General features: G+C 26.9%; 1 protein-coding gene across 1 annotated transcript; it reads left to right on the forward strand.

The window, feature by feature from the left end:
* Positions 1-861: 861 nt before the first annotated feature.
* On the forward strand, positions 862-14,322 carry LOC107448135 (regulatory particle non-ATPase 12; the record flags this gene model as incomplete). Its single annotated transcript, XM_016063242.4, is given in 7 exon segments — positions 862-1,036; positions 1,431-1,503; positions 8,357-8,459; positions 9,465-9,558; positions 10,142-10,240; positions 12,520-12,705; positions 14,122-14,322. Coding segments are annotated over 7 exon segments (807 nt in total). The 3' UTR covers positions 14,263-14,322.
* Positions 14,323-16,190: the final 1,868 nt, after the last annotated feature.

The following is a 16,190-nucleotide window of genomic DNA, read 5'->3' on the forward strand; positions in this document are numbered from 1 at the left end:
CATTTTTGACATACAATTTTATTTTGACGTTCAAGCTTATATTAAAATGTCACGCAACATTCTCCAATTTCTTCAATTGCAAAAGGAAAAAGAAATATCGAAAAAAAGAAACAGGTATAAAACCTTGTGAATGTGTATTATAATTTCTTCCAGATTTCACAATTTTTACGGGATTTTTTTTTGTGATTTGCCCTACAACCCTGCATATAATTAAAATAATACAAATTTGATCCTAGTATAAAATCTTCATATTTAAAGAAGTAAGAAACAACTTTAATGCAAGTAATGCCTCATAAAAAGTGTATGTGTTCTAAGATTAAAATCTTGGAAAATTTTAAATAATTTATAAATCGATGCAAATTTTATTAACTATTTAAAAAAAAAAACATTCCAACCCCAGTTTTTTTTTTTTTTTTTTTTAATATTCTCAGTTTAGTTGCTTAGTAACGGAGTATTTCTCTTTTGCTGATAACGCGGCTAGATAATGGTTTTATTAGGGAAAATTTCGTAGTACGTTTCTATTATATAACTGTGAATAGGAGGGGAGAAGTGTCAAGCCATGGAACCAGTCCTCTCCCTAGATGGCGTTTTCAAACGTTGTGAGCGCGAATTATGGTAAACGGAAGCAAATTTTGGGCGGTAAGCTAAAAGCGCAACAAAGAAGTTAACCAATCCTACAGACTACAAAATTCTTAACTCGCTGCCGTTTGTAAAGTATTTCAAACTCCGACAGTTAAAGCGGAACAGTGAAAACGAAACGGTTGAAAAAGTTTAGTGTATTTTGTTGAATCTGTTTTTTTTTTATAATACCTATATTTCCTTAGTCATTCTTCATTTTCAACCTTTGTTGTGGTTCTAATTTTAATTTTAAAGAGTAAGGAATTACAGACGCTTTAAAAGCAAATTTTGTTACTTTGCTTTGAATATGGCTTCTGCTGTTAGTGATGTCGTTCACAATTATCAAGTTCTTCTTCAAGAGTGGTCCAAAAAGCCTCCGAATCTAGAAAAATGTGGACAAATATTAGAAAATTTAAAGGTTAGTGCCATTAATTTAAAATGATTTAATGAGATTCACTTGAGTTATTATTGACATCCTGCTCAGAATTTTTTTATTTTCGGATTACATCAAATAAATTGATATAAAATTATAAAACTTATGCATACATTAATTTTCAACAATAATTTTATTTCAATGCAAACGCAAAAGTTATAATGACATTTATCATTTGACAATTGTTAAGACAACAAAATCGTTTTTTTATTACTTCAGAATTTAATATCTTCATTGGCCAACAAATTGATTTTTAATATTTCTTTTCTATTTACATATTTTGGTTGGCCAACCAATTAGCCAGCCAACCAATGTCCAGTGTTTAAGACCTTATGAATTATTATATTTAGTATAATTTATTATTTTTAACCATATTTAGGTTGCCCTGACCCAGATGAGTTTTCTTCCTACTAGTGATAAGACTGCAACAAAGCAAGAACTACTCGTGGCACGTAAGTTATGAGGATATCCTCATCTGGTATATTTTTGTATCATGATCTGCTGTACCAGCTCCAATCGCCATAGTACCAAAAAGATTTATAACGTGAAAATTTTTTTAAAAAAAACATGTAGAAGCTTGCTTGAGGGTGACTATAAGCTATAACTTTAGAGTTGGTTCTCTTATGTGATGTCTCACGTCCACTGATCGAAAATTACCAAGACTTAGTGATTATTCTGCCATAGATCAAGATACATAAATCTTCTTTTTCGATTAGGGATGTAGCGAATATGCGATATTCGGTGAGGCAAATATTCAGCTAAGTTTTATTTGGAAAAGTATATATATATATATATATTTTTTTTGAGAAATTCAAATAGATTTAATAAAGAATAAACTAAACTAATCTTTTTTTCTATACTTTTTTAAAAAATTGATTTTACGTATATTTGTTAGCTCTAATTAAGTTAATTTGTGTTATAAAAGACAAATGGAAAAGCAAAATTTGAAGAGTTGAAACTGCATTTACTCCATACTGAACCATGAGTTTTGTAATGTTGATTTATATTCTAATTATATTCAAGCAAGTCTCTTTGGTCATTTTTTCAACACTTTGTTTTAAAGCTTATGACTCCCCCTCCCTTCATTTTTGCTTGTTTTTCTGTGTTAATTATTGTGCAGAATTTTAACATTGTTTCTAATACAATTTATTATTTTATTTCACCTTTTTCTGTACAGCAAGACAGATAACTGGTAACATATATAATTGTGATTCTCAACATTACAGTTATATTTTGAACTAAAATAAAAAAATTTCTGCTTCTCTTTTACTTTTTTTTTAATAACTTTTCTATATCATTTTTATTATGACAGCAATTTTTAATGAGCATTTATAATGAATGTTATTCTTTTATTGTCACTTTTTCTATAAATACGGCGTTATGAAAAAATTAATAGAAATCTTGAGTGTTAAATAAAATTAAGAACTAGTATTTTTGTTTTAGCTTTTGCTTTTTCAGAAAAGTTTTATTTTTATAGATATTTTACTATGATGCCACATTTATGAGGGTTTATATTAGTTAGAGTTTAAACTTTATTTTTTCTTGAAAATATGGTAATTAGAAAACTGAGATGTTTAGCTTTAGAATTGTCTTTGAATAATTAAGATGGATTTTTATTTTTTCTATTTTGCTTCTGTATATAATTTTTTTATAATGGGCATTTTTATGATTGTGCCTCATTTTTAAAGGCGTTTCTTATAGCATTTTTCATTTTTACCGTTTTATGATAATTTTTTTGCGGAAAATATTATTTTTAGTATTAAAACTTTATTTTAAGAATTAAGAAGAAAAATTTCTGTTTTTCTTTTTGTTTACCATTACAGCTTTAGTTTTTTTTTCAATAGCTGCTAGTGTTTTAATTATTTTAAATTACCTTAATATCTAATTAGCTTTATTATCTTAAACTTTTTAGTTAAAGTTTTTTTCTCCCTTTACCCCATACCTACAATACAGCTAAGTTTTGATTATTTTTTAATAATGACTAAACCAGTGTTCTCTCTAACCAGTGAGTGATCCCGATAAATGCGCTCTCTTTGCCCATTTTATAAAAATAATCTGCCATCCCTTACAAACACCACCTTTTTATTCATATTCCATTTTTAAGAAATTAATTAACTGTTAAAATACCTACACAAAAATAATCTGTGTTTGGTTTAATTCTTATTACTATTAAAAATATTTACTTTGTTAGGATTATTCTCAACTGGTTAAATTTTTATAACTTTGTCTTTTTTTGAAGGAGGTAAGTACAGTACAGAACCCGTTATCCGGAAATCAGAAAACCGGNAAAAAAAAAAATTCTATGTCCTAATAATTCTATTCCTCTTATCTGAGGCTAAGTTGAGGATAGTAGAATATTTAACAGTATTGGAAGATACCAAAAAGAAACTTAATTTGTTTATGCAAGGACCTTCAAAAAAGTGTAAAAAATAAGATATGTTATTAATGAACAAAAAACTCTTGTTATTAAATTCTTGTTTTAATTTTTTTTATTAAATATGCTTCAAATTTTGTTTTGCTGCTCCAAAATTGTTTTTTTTTTTGCTCCAATTAATCTAATTTCATCCTGTTTCAAATATCTGAATTCCTAACAAAATCACCACTTAGGCATATTTTATTGGAATATAAAGTTATTTTATCATGTTCTTTAAAAATTATGGTGTTCTTTCAGAAAATGAGAAAAAAAAGCATCATTTCTAGAGGGATATCTTTTAAACTCTTCTGTGATTTAAGAATTTTCATTATTTATTTTTTTAAAAACTTTATTAATTTAAAATTCTAGTTGAAACAAACCAGTCATTGGCGAATTTTTTTTATTCCGAAATGAGAACAGAAAAATCAGGAGTATTTCTTTCCTTTCAGATGAGCAAGAAAAGTTTCTTTAGAATATTATTCTACAGAAAAAAAAAATTATTTGCTTTTGTATTTTTTTCAGCTATTTTATTGTTTCAACTCTTTCTTTACTCTGTTTTTTAAATTTAAAATCTAAATATGAAGATGCAGAGTATAGCAGTTTTGGTTATACCTATAATTTCAATTAATGCTATTATAATGCTTTTTTAATTTATTGTTGCATGTTTGTCCGAGAAAATAGTAACTTTGTTAAGTCATGAAAAACTCTTGGAAATAGTCATGGAAAATCATGAAAAGTCATGAATTTGAAAATGTAAAATGTAGCAGATACCCTGTGTATATCATTAAATTTTTTTAGTGATTTTAAAGTTATTTTTTTAATAAGTACCTATTTTTTAATGAAAATACACCTTTAAATGTTCATTTTCTAATAATTTTCTGTATAAATTAAGGAAAGAATCTTTTAAGCTTTTTATCAAAAATAATTTATTAAGTTTACTTTTTTTGAAAAATAAAATGAATGCACATAGATTGTCTCTCAACATGCTTTAATTATTAGTATTTATTAAATACAAATTTTTCTTTTATTTAGATAGTGAAAATTATTTTTTTGAAATATACACATAAAATAGTATTAGACGGAAACTAGTATTAGAACTTAAGAATTGTTGAGGATCACAGTCAGTTATTACATGATATTACACATTTTGATAAATTTTTGCAGTGTTTTAAGAGTTCCGTTTCTGTGAGAAAGCATCCTGCCTTTTTTCATTCCTGACAAGAACTCTGACTAAACTTATTTATATATAAAAAATATTTTTTGACAATTTTATTTTTAAAAAAAGATGGTTTCGGTTCGGCCGCCTAGTATTCAATTCATTTATTCTGCCAAACTGACAAATTTCTTTTTTCTTTGTCCGATTGCCAAAAAATCACCAATCCTTACCAAATATTTTGGCACAGATCACAAAATGGAAATCTTCCTATGGTTGTAAATTATTTGTTAATATATTAGTTACATTGAATGACTAACTGTGTTGTTGAACCCAAGCTGAAAGAATATTGTTGCTTAAGTTATCTAATCAGGTGGAATAGATTTTTGACTCAGTACTGTTGTTACTTGGCGTTTTAAGAATATGATATAAAAACATTTTAGTGTATAATACGAAATTTAAGCTTAGGTGCCCCCTGAAAATTTAAAAAAATTTTTATGTGGGAATTAAAATCACAAATGTCTGGCAAACAACAAATTATCTCACTTAACATTTTCTATTTGGGGATATTTTCATACTGTGATCTGCTACACTAACTGCAATTGCCAAGATGCCAGATGGGTTTTAACTTGCAAATTAAAAAAAAAAGAAAGAAAGAAACATTTAGGCAGCTACGAGTTCTATCCCTTCTGAGATTTTTTTTTCTTTTCACTTTCTCACGGGCTGTTGTTTGAAAGTCGCCAAGACTTGGCAATTATTTTGGTACAGATCATGATATGGAAATCATCCCGTCACTTTTTTTATTTACAGATGTAATCAACTTTGTTAAAAAAAAACAAAGTTTGTCTACGAAGTACTTTACTGGCTTACCTTAAGGCTGTCTATGTATATAAAAGGAAATAATAATTTCGTCATCATTTGTTGGTTTGTTTTAAAAGCTTAAAAATTGCACAACATGCAATTTTTATTATTTATATAAACTCGTAACTTTTGCAAACATGCTCACCAATTTATTAACCGTAGATCATGATGATTAGTTAGAATAAGAATGAAGCTCTATTTTTCATTCATTCAAAAGGAATTCACGTTTATTATGTGATATTTAAAGATTTCTTTTAGAACATGATATTACACATCATGTGCTATACATTTACATTATACATTATACATTTTGCTTTTGAAATGAATGAAAAAAGAAAATTAAAACATTTGTTTCTAAGCATTCCAAAAGATTTTTAAGGAACATGCAGAGATGTTTATTAATTTTAATTCATAATTCTGTACAAATTAAACTTATCACAAACAACCAATATATACAATATGCATTCATATTTTATTGATAATTTAATTATATGTTCGCTGTATAATTTAATTTTTCTTTTGTTAACAAATTGTTTATCAAATAAAATATAAGCTAACAAAAGTGAGATTTATTAATATGAAATAAATTATAATTTTGGTAGTCTTTAATTTAATTAATGTAAAATATTAATTTAATCTGGAATGTCATGACAATTTCATGAAACTGAAGATTTAAAATGTCAGAAATGATTCAGTAGTAGAAACTATTCAGTATCAGAAACTATTAAGAAATTTCAAAGTTTGAACAAAACTAATATAAAATCAGAAATATTCTTTCCAGTCCCTCTGTTATAAGAGAAGCTTAATTAGATGAGATGTTTTGACTGATGTTCTAGATTATGCTTTTTTACCGAATTCTGGGATCAATATTCCTAACTCTGTCTTTAAATATAGTTCTTTTTACAAAAGGTACAGTAGATTGAGACAGGTAGTCTATGATAGAGATCTTAACATAAAATGGGGCTATTTTGGTCTAATCTTTTAACATGTTCAATACAGAATTTTTTTTAACCGAAAACTTGATGCGATAAATATTATGTGTATAGAATAAGTATTTTGTGTATGCATATTTCACATAATTTAAAAATTATTTTATATAATTTTAATAAGAATGTGGGGAGAGGCATATCGACAATGTCAAGTTTCATCTGTGAAAAGTTACCCCGCCATAGAATTGAGTTAACATGTCTTATATACTAGTGAATTGGAATTATATTTTTGAAGTGGTAGATACACTACAAGAATAAAAAGAAATAAACTAAATTTTGATAACTATATTGGAATGAACAATCCAGTGTGATAGTTCTGAGCATTAAAGTAACGTTGCATTTTTGGCAGGGTTGGCAGGTTTTTGGACATGTGACAGTTTTTGACGGTTTAAACCGTCATGTCAAAAACCTCACTGTCAAAAATCTATATTCATATGTGAAATTTAATTAATACATAAAATTTATATATCTTTTATAAAGGATAGTGTTTCTAAATATGTTCTAGAAAAAATAAATTTAAAATTTTGAAGAAACACTTATATTTTGAATAGTAACCAAAATCTTGTACTTTTGAAAGCTCACATCTTTTGTAATATTATGTATTCATTTTCATGTGTTATTGAAAATCTGCAGTGATATTATTAAGAAATTTATTTATAACCAAATTTAGTGTATAGTATAGATTATACTAAAAATTAGACATTTTTAAAGATAAACATTAGCAGTTTTGTACATTAGACATCTTTTAAAGAAAAATCTTTTTAATATTCTTTTAAATCTTCTTAATAATCTTTTTAACATAAGACAATACAAATTTAAGTGCTTTCTGTTAAATACACAGAGTAGTTAGTGTCGATTTACAGTATATTCAGCCTATTCATTTACTATGCTGAAAATTTAGTTTATCCAAATACTTGTGAATTTCATTTTGCTGAATACGATATAGTTTTGTTGAATATCTAAATATTCAGCTGTTGAATAATTACTTCTTGCTTTCAAGATATGCATTATTTGTATTCTTAATACAAGTGGAGAAAAAAAAATTAAGAGATAAAAATTGTTTTAAAATGATAAGTGTAATAATTATAAATAAATATAATAAACAATATGAATTATATTTATCATTATTCATAAATATAACTACTTTTAAATTCAAATTAACATACTGGATAATAAAGATATTTGGTATAACATTCAAAAATTTTTTTATACACTTATATCAAATTTGTATTTATACAACATAACTTGTAAGTTCCTTATAAATATTAGTTATATGTTCCTTATATGTCAAAAATGCACAGTAATAAACTTTTAATTTTCTAAATATCAAAAAAAAAATTTTTTTTTTTTTCAAAATATAAATACTTAAACAATTTTTGTGCAAAATTTTTCTGCACATGCATTTGAATATAAATTTCTGAGATTTTAAATCTGTTATTTTACCTTAATTTTAATTAAAAAATATTTTAAAACCTGTTGATTACCTATAGTATAATTAAATTTCAATATAATGCATGGCAACTGTTGGTAGTTTTGAAGTTTATATATTTTCTTGGCAAACTTAAGTTTTTGACGTCAAAAACCCAACCCTGATTTTTGGAATAGCTAATTTTATTTTATCAGTCATTATAATAAGAGTCACTGTAATAGAAAGCTGCATTAAAGAACATAGATGGTATTTAGTTACCCTGAAGGAAGTGTTATTTCGGTAAAGAGCATTTCAACATCTAGTGATAAAAATTTTTATACTATGAAAATCAATGTATACTGAAATAATATACCTTTGCAAGAAGAACAGGAAAAGAAAAAATTTGAGTCATTTAAAAATTATTGACTTAGGCTCTAGAAAATTAAAATTTTGAAATGAGAATTTTTTTTTAATTATTTAGGTGACATTTTAGAATTAGGTGCCCAGTGGAGTATCAAGAATCAAAATATCCCTGCCTTTGAACGCTATATGGCTCAACTTAAATGTTATTACCTGGATTACAGGTGAGTTTATTTACAGGCAGATAGTTTAATGATTTTATAAAGTAATTGAAGTGTTCTGTGTTGATGAACATAATGTTTATAACATAAGCTTAAAGGTTCATTAAATCAGGGTAATCGTAAAACAAGAGTCTACAATATTATGAATAAAGCTTTAGTACCGAAAAATGAACTGGAAAATGTTTAAAAATTGTTTATCTTGTATTGTTTTTTTGTATCTACATTAAAAAAATAAAATGTAAGAGTTTTATTTGTGATTTGTCTTTGTTTACAAACAATTTTCTCATTATTAAAGATGAGTGCAACACTCCCATGTGTAAAGGAGTAGAGGGAAAACCTGATATTGACAGGGAATTTTATTTTGACTGTAAAAAGCAAGGAATAGTCGGGGGAAGTTGCATTTTTTTTTTTGCTAAAACCTGGAAAATTCCTAAATCATACCTGAAAGTATCAAGTCTTAGAATTGTCAGCAACAGTAATCAGACTTGATTTAAAAAATTTCTTTTCATTTGTAAAACAGTATTTTATTTATTTATTTTTTATTGTGCACCACTTTCATAATTTACTTTAAAGGGAGTATTAGTTTATAAATCAGGGATAACTGTTACTAACCTACAATATAACTGTTACATAAAAAGGATAACTATTACATAAAAATAGCACATCTGCCAAAAAACGTTATTTCAAACAATTTTTCAAGTGGTATTATAAACTTCATTTAGAATTTTTAAAAAAAAACTTATATTAGGAAATTTTTCTTCATATGAATGACAGTATGAATGATATATATAAATTAATACCTTAATTTTTTTATATATATGATTATGTTATAATTATTAAGACAAAACTGAACTAAAGCATTCAGTAGACTACTTGAATATTTTTTGCATCTCCAGCCTTAATTTGTACTAATTAAAATTTTCGGATAATTTACTGTTATATGAACATCATTTTAAATTTGTTGTTAAATTCTTATGCATAAGTTAAGAATGTTATATTTTTATAAAGGAATGATTTGCCTGAATCTGCATCAAAATATCAACTCCTTGGTCTGAATTTGCTTTGCTTGTTAGCTCAAAACAGAGTTGCTGAATTTCATACTGTAAGTATCTTTTGATCTATTCAAATAATCATAAATTTTATAATACAATACTATACAATATTCTATAATTACTGCAGAATATATAATGGTGGCAGTCGTGTGAGCTTATAAAATTACATTTGAATCATAAAATTACCAATGATGTTATAGTTATATGGCATTGTACAAAACTTTTTTTGCATCGTAATTTTTTCTGATTTTGTATATCGATTTAAATATGAAAAAATTAGCAATTAAGAAACAATTTAGACCTCTGTTTTTTGTTACTATTATTTATTTTTTTACTTCATTTATTCTTTTTGATGGTGATAGAAACTGGACATTCACAAAGAAATTTTAAAAAATAAAAAAAAGTGAAAAAACTAAAAGCAATAAAAATTTAGTTGAATTTTCTTGTGCCAGGCTAACCGAAAAGTACCCATATTTCCCTTAAAAATGCCATTATAACTTTGTGTTATATAATTTGTGACTATTATATTTGTAAAGTAAATTTGATAGATTATTTTAAAACTTTAAATGTTCAATTTAAAGTTTTAAAAAAAATATGTATTTATAAGTGCTGATGTGTCATTCCTCTTTAAAGGAACTGGAGCTTCTACCTGCTAAAGAAATTCAGTCAAATGCATACATCAGGCATCCCGTATCAATGGAACAATACCTAATGGAGGGCAGCTATAACAAAGTAAAATTTTTCATTGCGCTTTACTGTGTAAATTAGATATGTATGTAAAATGTAAAAATCCTGCTAACATGTCTTATAAGTCACTAGACCCAAACATGTACTTTTAATGGATAATTTAATTCTATTCTCTTATTTATAGCTGGGAAGGAAATTCTTGATTAGAATATTTCTTTCCTCTAATTTTCTCCCTTGATTCGATCCTCGGGCTGGGCAAGGTTGACTCAGCCTTTCATCCCTTCAGTGGGTCGATAAATGAGTACCAAGCATGCTTGGGAACTAAACACTGGGGGTTCCGCATTCGGCTGACCGGAACATCTGCTCCTACACCCCAGAACCCCCAAGGTCAAGAAAACTGGGATGGGCACGGTAGCCCTTGGCCCTCTATGAGCTGTCGCACCACTGAGTTTAGTTTAATTTTTTCCATTTACATAGATTTGACCACAATCGTTTCAGTATGATTTTCATGGTACGTAGCGTTTTTTTAAAGTGCTTATTTTTTATTTTCTTTTTTAAAAGGTGCTTTTTTTCATGTGGTGTTTTTAAAAAGTGCTTTATTTTTCCTTTTCGAAAATGAGATTTTTTTCTTTACTGCATCGGTTTTCGCTGCGTACTATGCAAAAGCGGGGTTTTCACTTTGTTCTATTCAACGTTTCCACAAATCATTCAACCACAATCCATTTCGGCATACTGTCGGCCCGCAACGTATGATAGCACCCCAATCATGTTACCTGTTCGATTAAATGCTTGGGAGTCCGTATGTGCTTTTACTTAGCTGGGTTCGGTGAGATTTTTGCAGTCTCATGTGCAACTCTGCTGCATTTTGCAAGATATTCTCAATTTCAGATTTCATTTTCCACCCTCTGAAATTGAACCGAAAAATCTCAATCTTTTTTTCGAGGCTAATACAATCAAGAAAAGAATTCTTTGTCAGAAACTAGTTATAGTTATTTTATCATGATCATGTAAAGTCTTTGAAAACTATTTTAAATCTTGTTAATGTATATAGTGCTTAAAAAGTACTTTAAAGGTGTTTATTTTTTGTTGAAAGATATGACTACACACCCTGATTTTTGTTTCTTTATAATTTTGACATCAAAAAAAGTAACACTTTTAAAAAATCCAAATATATTTTCAAAACCGTTTTTGTTATTATCCATATGAAAAAATTAGCAAAAATACAACAGTCTAACTTTATCACTTCAATTCTTAGGTTGAAATTGTCACAAGCTCCTCAGATGACACAAACTAATGGTATGACAACTGTTATCACAGCCTACAAAGAAAGGTTAATGATAATGTGATTTTGGCTTGAAGTTTTATCTTGAAATTTACAAATGAATTTTTTAGAAACATAATTATTTTAGCTGATGCATTTCAACCTGCTTGTGTCTGAAATTTTGATATTTGAATGTTTTTTATTAGTACAAGTTGTTATTAGTACAAGTGCATGAATCACAGTGTTAAAACAAAAATTTGACACACTGGTGTTTGTCTATTGCACACCCCAATGGCTGAATGTTTTCGGATTTTCTGTGACAAAACTCTATAGCACTAATATCTTCCTGCAATATACTTTCAATAATAAAAAAGATGTATGTTACTAAAGGTAACAAAAAAACTGTGTTTACAAAGACGAAAAAAAAAACATATTTTTTAATTGAATATGCAATATATTTTTTAATTCTAGTATTATGGGTGATATTCTCGCATTTTCTTGAGGGGGCGCACTAATTTCCTTTATCACATTTTGCAAATCATCATCACATTAAAAAAATTAAATATCGTGACATCTGTTCACACAAATTGTACTCTTCAGAAAGGTGTTACTTAAATGCAATGTTTCATTTCAAGATTTAATTGTTGTAAGAAAAAATATCGGGCTTTAAAAACTATGTGGAAATCAAAAGCAATGATTGTTTTAAGAAGTAAATGATCAAATGCGCAATTCGAATTTCCCATATTTCTTAAATATATTCGGATATCTAAAAATCGTGTAAAAATCAATGTCAATAACTGTCGAAAATACAATCACCATGGATTTACGATATCGACATAAATTGAGTGCTCCAAAAAGTGATTATTTAACTGGTTGATTCAGATTCTGCGTGAAAAGCAAACCAAAATTTTTACTTCCCAAAAGAAAAATCTTTCTACAAGAACTCTGTCAGTTCTGCCACTGGGTTGCATACTAACACTTTTTAAATTATTTTAGCATCTTTTTAAATAGTTAGTTTGCATAGAGTTATTATCCAATCTTAAAGAGTGTGTATGTTTTGCAGGTGTTTCTGTCAGGAGGAAATGTACCAGCTGAGAGCTATAACTTCTTCATCAACATATTGTTGGATACTGTCCGGAATGAAATTGCCGCCTGCATCGAAAAAGCATATGAAAAGTTGGCTTTAAATGAAGCTGGCAGAATGCTTTTCTTCAAGAATAAAAAGGACATGGCTGAATATGCAAAAAAGGTACTTTTAATTTCTTTTATTTTTATTTACCAATTACTATAGTTTTAAAGCTATTCTCAGAGGTTGCAAACTATTACAATTTCATAGTCTAGATTGTGATTAAATTGAGATTTTATAGTTTGCAACTAATCTACGATTGTTTTTTAATACCCTTTTAAGAAGGAACAAAAATCATTAAATAGAAAGAAGAAATAAAAAAAAAATTGAACACCCATCTCATTTATCCCCTTTTGCAACAAGCTATTCTGAATGCTCCATATAGAAAAGCATTACTCAAATCTGAAATGTTGTGAGCAAATATTTTTAGTGGTTCAAAATGCAGGGTGGGTGACAGCCAATAAAGGCACTCTCTCATTTAATCAATTTAATTTTGTAATGAACAGTTTTGTACAATTATTTAGTATCTTAGTGTTACTTTTCTTTAAAGTAAATTCAATTTTATCACTATGATACCTATATTTGAGAAGCCCAAACACTTTTAAAGCTATGGAACTACAAAATAGTGTTGGATATAATAAAAATGTGGGAGATATTTAGATTCTGATTGAAAGTAATATCAGTAGAGTACTACTTACAACAAAAAGAATTAAATATTTTAATTCTAAATCCATACAACAATACACTTTTTATTTACTAGATTTTCTAACAAAACATTTTTATCCTTTATATGAGGATGGACAGACTTTCCTCTTTAGTTTTTTTTCAAATAAGGTTATCGTTTTTGGATTATTAATTAGAAGTTTTGAGAATTCACCTCAAAATTAAATTATGTATGATTTTTTTAAAAAAAGATATAGTTTTAAAATAAATTATATCTTTTAATTAAATTATTCAAAATTTAATTTTGTGAAGTCTTCTTTAAAAATTTGCTTTATAATACAGAGTCTCATAATAAAAAAAAATGGTTTAATCGATTGAAGTTAGCGATATTTGTTAAGAAATATTTTTGAAAAATGTTATTTCGTATCATTGGTATTTATTTTAATCAAGAATAATATTTTAAGGGAAAAGATTAAAATTACTTTTATAGTGTGGCAGAACACGCAAATTTATTAAAAGTTTTTGCTACAGGTTGTAGTAATAGTGCCCAAACTGTTTGAAAATATTATATTTACTACTATAAAGAGGGAGACCGCATGCCCAAAATAAAACAATATAACAAAAAATATTTTAATTTTGATGTAATTTAAAATAATTAACATTGCATTTTATTCTTCTAAAAAAGTCATTTTTTACTATATCTATAAAAAAGCAGTGGCGATTGCTTGCTCCCAGTTTTACTGAGATTTTTGAGATATTCCCTGATAATTGCTGGATATCCTGTTTGTTTTATTGTGGTACAACAGATTTCTAATATTGCAGCAAAGTGCAAAATTCTTTCCCATGTAATTATTATATGTGCTTTTATATTAACAGAGAGGCTGGTCTTCATCTGGTGGTGACTATTACACCTATGACAATAGGGACGACAAGACACATTCTGATGACACAATACCTGCTTTTGAACTGGCTACTCAAGTTATAGATTATGCAAGAGAGTTAGAAATGATAGTGTAAACATTTTTGTATTTATTTATTTAAAGCAAAAAATAAAACTCATGTTCATTCATTTTTAAATACTATCTCTTTCAGGGTTCGCCAAGTAGGCCCACTTTCAACAAACAAAAAATTTTTTTTACTAAAACTTATTGTTTTGCATTTACTTTTATATAATTAATTGTGCAGCATGATTAATATGATTAAGTTTTTAATATTAGTAAAGTAAAAGTAACTCGAATCTTCATATAATTTTATAGTAGGTACTATTGAAAACTTTAAGTGGGTTTTTTCAAACAGTAATATTTTAATGATATTAAATCAAATAAAAATTTAAATAATATAGTCTGAAAAGATCAATTTTTCAAATATAGTTGCATGGTTTATATATTAATTCATATGTTTAAAAAAATTGAAAAGAAACAATTTTTTTCTTTTTTTACCAAGTGATACCAGTTTTATTTTCTGGCTATAAAAAAAAAGCTAAAACTTTTTAAAATTATTTATCTAAAAATAAAATCATTTTCCTAGGGTTAATTATTTGAAAACAAATAGGACAAGTAACTGATACACTTTATAAATTGTATTATAAAAACATGTAAGACCATTAAATATTTATTTCAGTTTTTTATTTAACTCAAGTCAGATGAAATTTTAGTTTTTACTGATTATAAATATTTACAGATAATTTTATAATAGGTAATATCCATATGTTTAATAAATGTAGTAAATAAATGTGTGTGAAAACAAAAAGATTAATAAACTTGTTCCTTTTATATTACTGCATTTATATTTTATAATTCTTGAGTTAAAAAATTATGAAACTTAATGTGCTTAACAATAAAGATTCAAATATGTATTAGTGATAATGCGTTATTTAAACTTAATTTAAAATACATATAACCAGGGTTCCCCAAATGGGCCCACTTTGAAAAAACCCACTTGGTGGTTTTTTTCACATTGTTTTCTTTTTAATTTGGTTCAAAAAGAAGTATCTCCTAATACTATCATTGGACACATCGTTGAAGTTAGCAAATATTTTAGAAATGTGCATCAAGCACATGGATGGGCAAATGAAAAAGACTGCTTGATGACCATATGATACTAGGTGGAATCCATATTGTGAGCGCGTAAAAACTTTTGCCAATAATTACCATAAATATGAAGAAATCGTTCTTGAACATCAAAATGAATCTAATAATAAGTCAGAAATATTAAATGTTGGGCTTTACAAATATACTATCAATTGTTTCAGAAGCTGTTGAAATATGAATTAACTTACTATCGTGTGATGAATTAGAACCCCATAAACATTTTATAAAAAGATTCAATCAGGCTGTTCAGCCACATCATTTATTAGCATGTGCATCTTGGTTCCAGAAGCATAGGGACAATTTTTAAATGATGAACAAGACCAATTGGCAGAAAACTGTCTTTCTAAGCATCATCCACAATTTTTGCCACCTGTTATGGCATTCAAAATTTCCGATCCTGAATACTTTCCAAAATCAATGATGCTTGACACTGTTATTTAACAGTTTTCATCAAAAAATAGTGGAAAATTATGGCAAAAAAAAAGTAAATAAATAAAATTCCTAGCTTCCACAAAATTTCTGTCAATTCTTTTTTCTTTGCACTCAGCATCCTCTGTCTCTATCGAAAGACACTTTTCAACTTTCGGTTTGGTGCAGAGTAAACTTCGAAATAGATTAGGAATAGATAAAGTTTCAAAACTCGTAAAAGTGTATCACCATCTAAGAGAGAAATGTAGACACTTTGAATCTGTTGTATGATAATAATAATAAAGGAAAAAATTGACCTTTTTTTTTAAAAGTTAACTCTTAAGATCTGCTGACAATTTTTAACTATTTGGAGAAAGTTTATCACAATTAAAAAACAGTTCAACATTAAAATATTATTTTGTTTCTTTTGATCATGCTTAAAAAAAT

This window comes from Parasteatoda tepidariorum, chromosome 3 (assembly GCF_043381705.1).
Source record: "Parasteatoda tepidariorum isolate YZ-2023 chromosome 3, CAS_Ptep_4.0, whole genome shotgun sequence".
In the NCBI taxonomy this organism is placed as follows: Eukaryota; Metazoa; Arthropoda; class Arachnida; order Araneae; family Theridiidae; genus Parasteatoda; species Parasteatoda tepidariorum.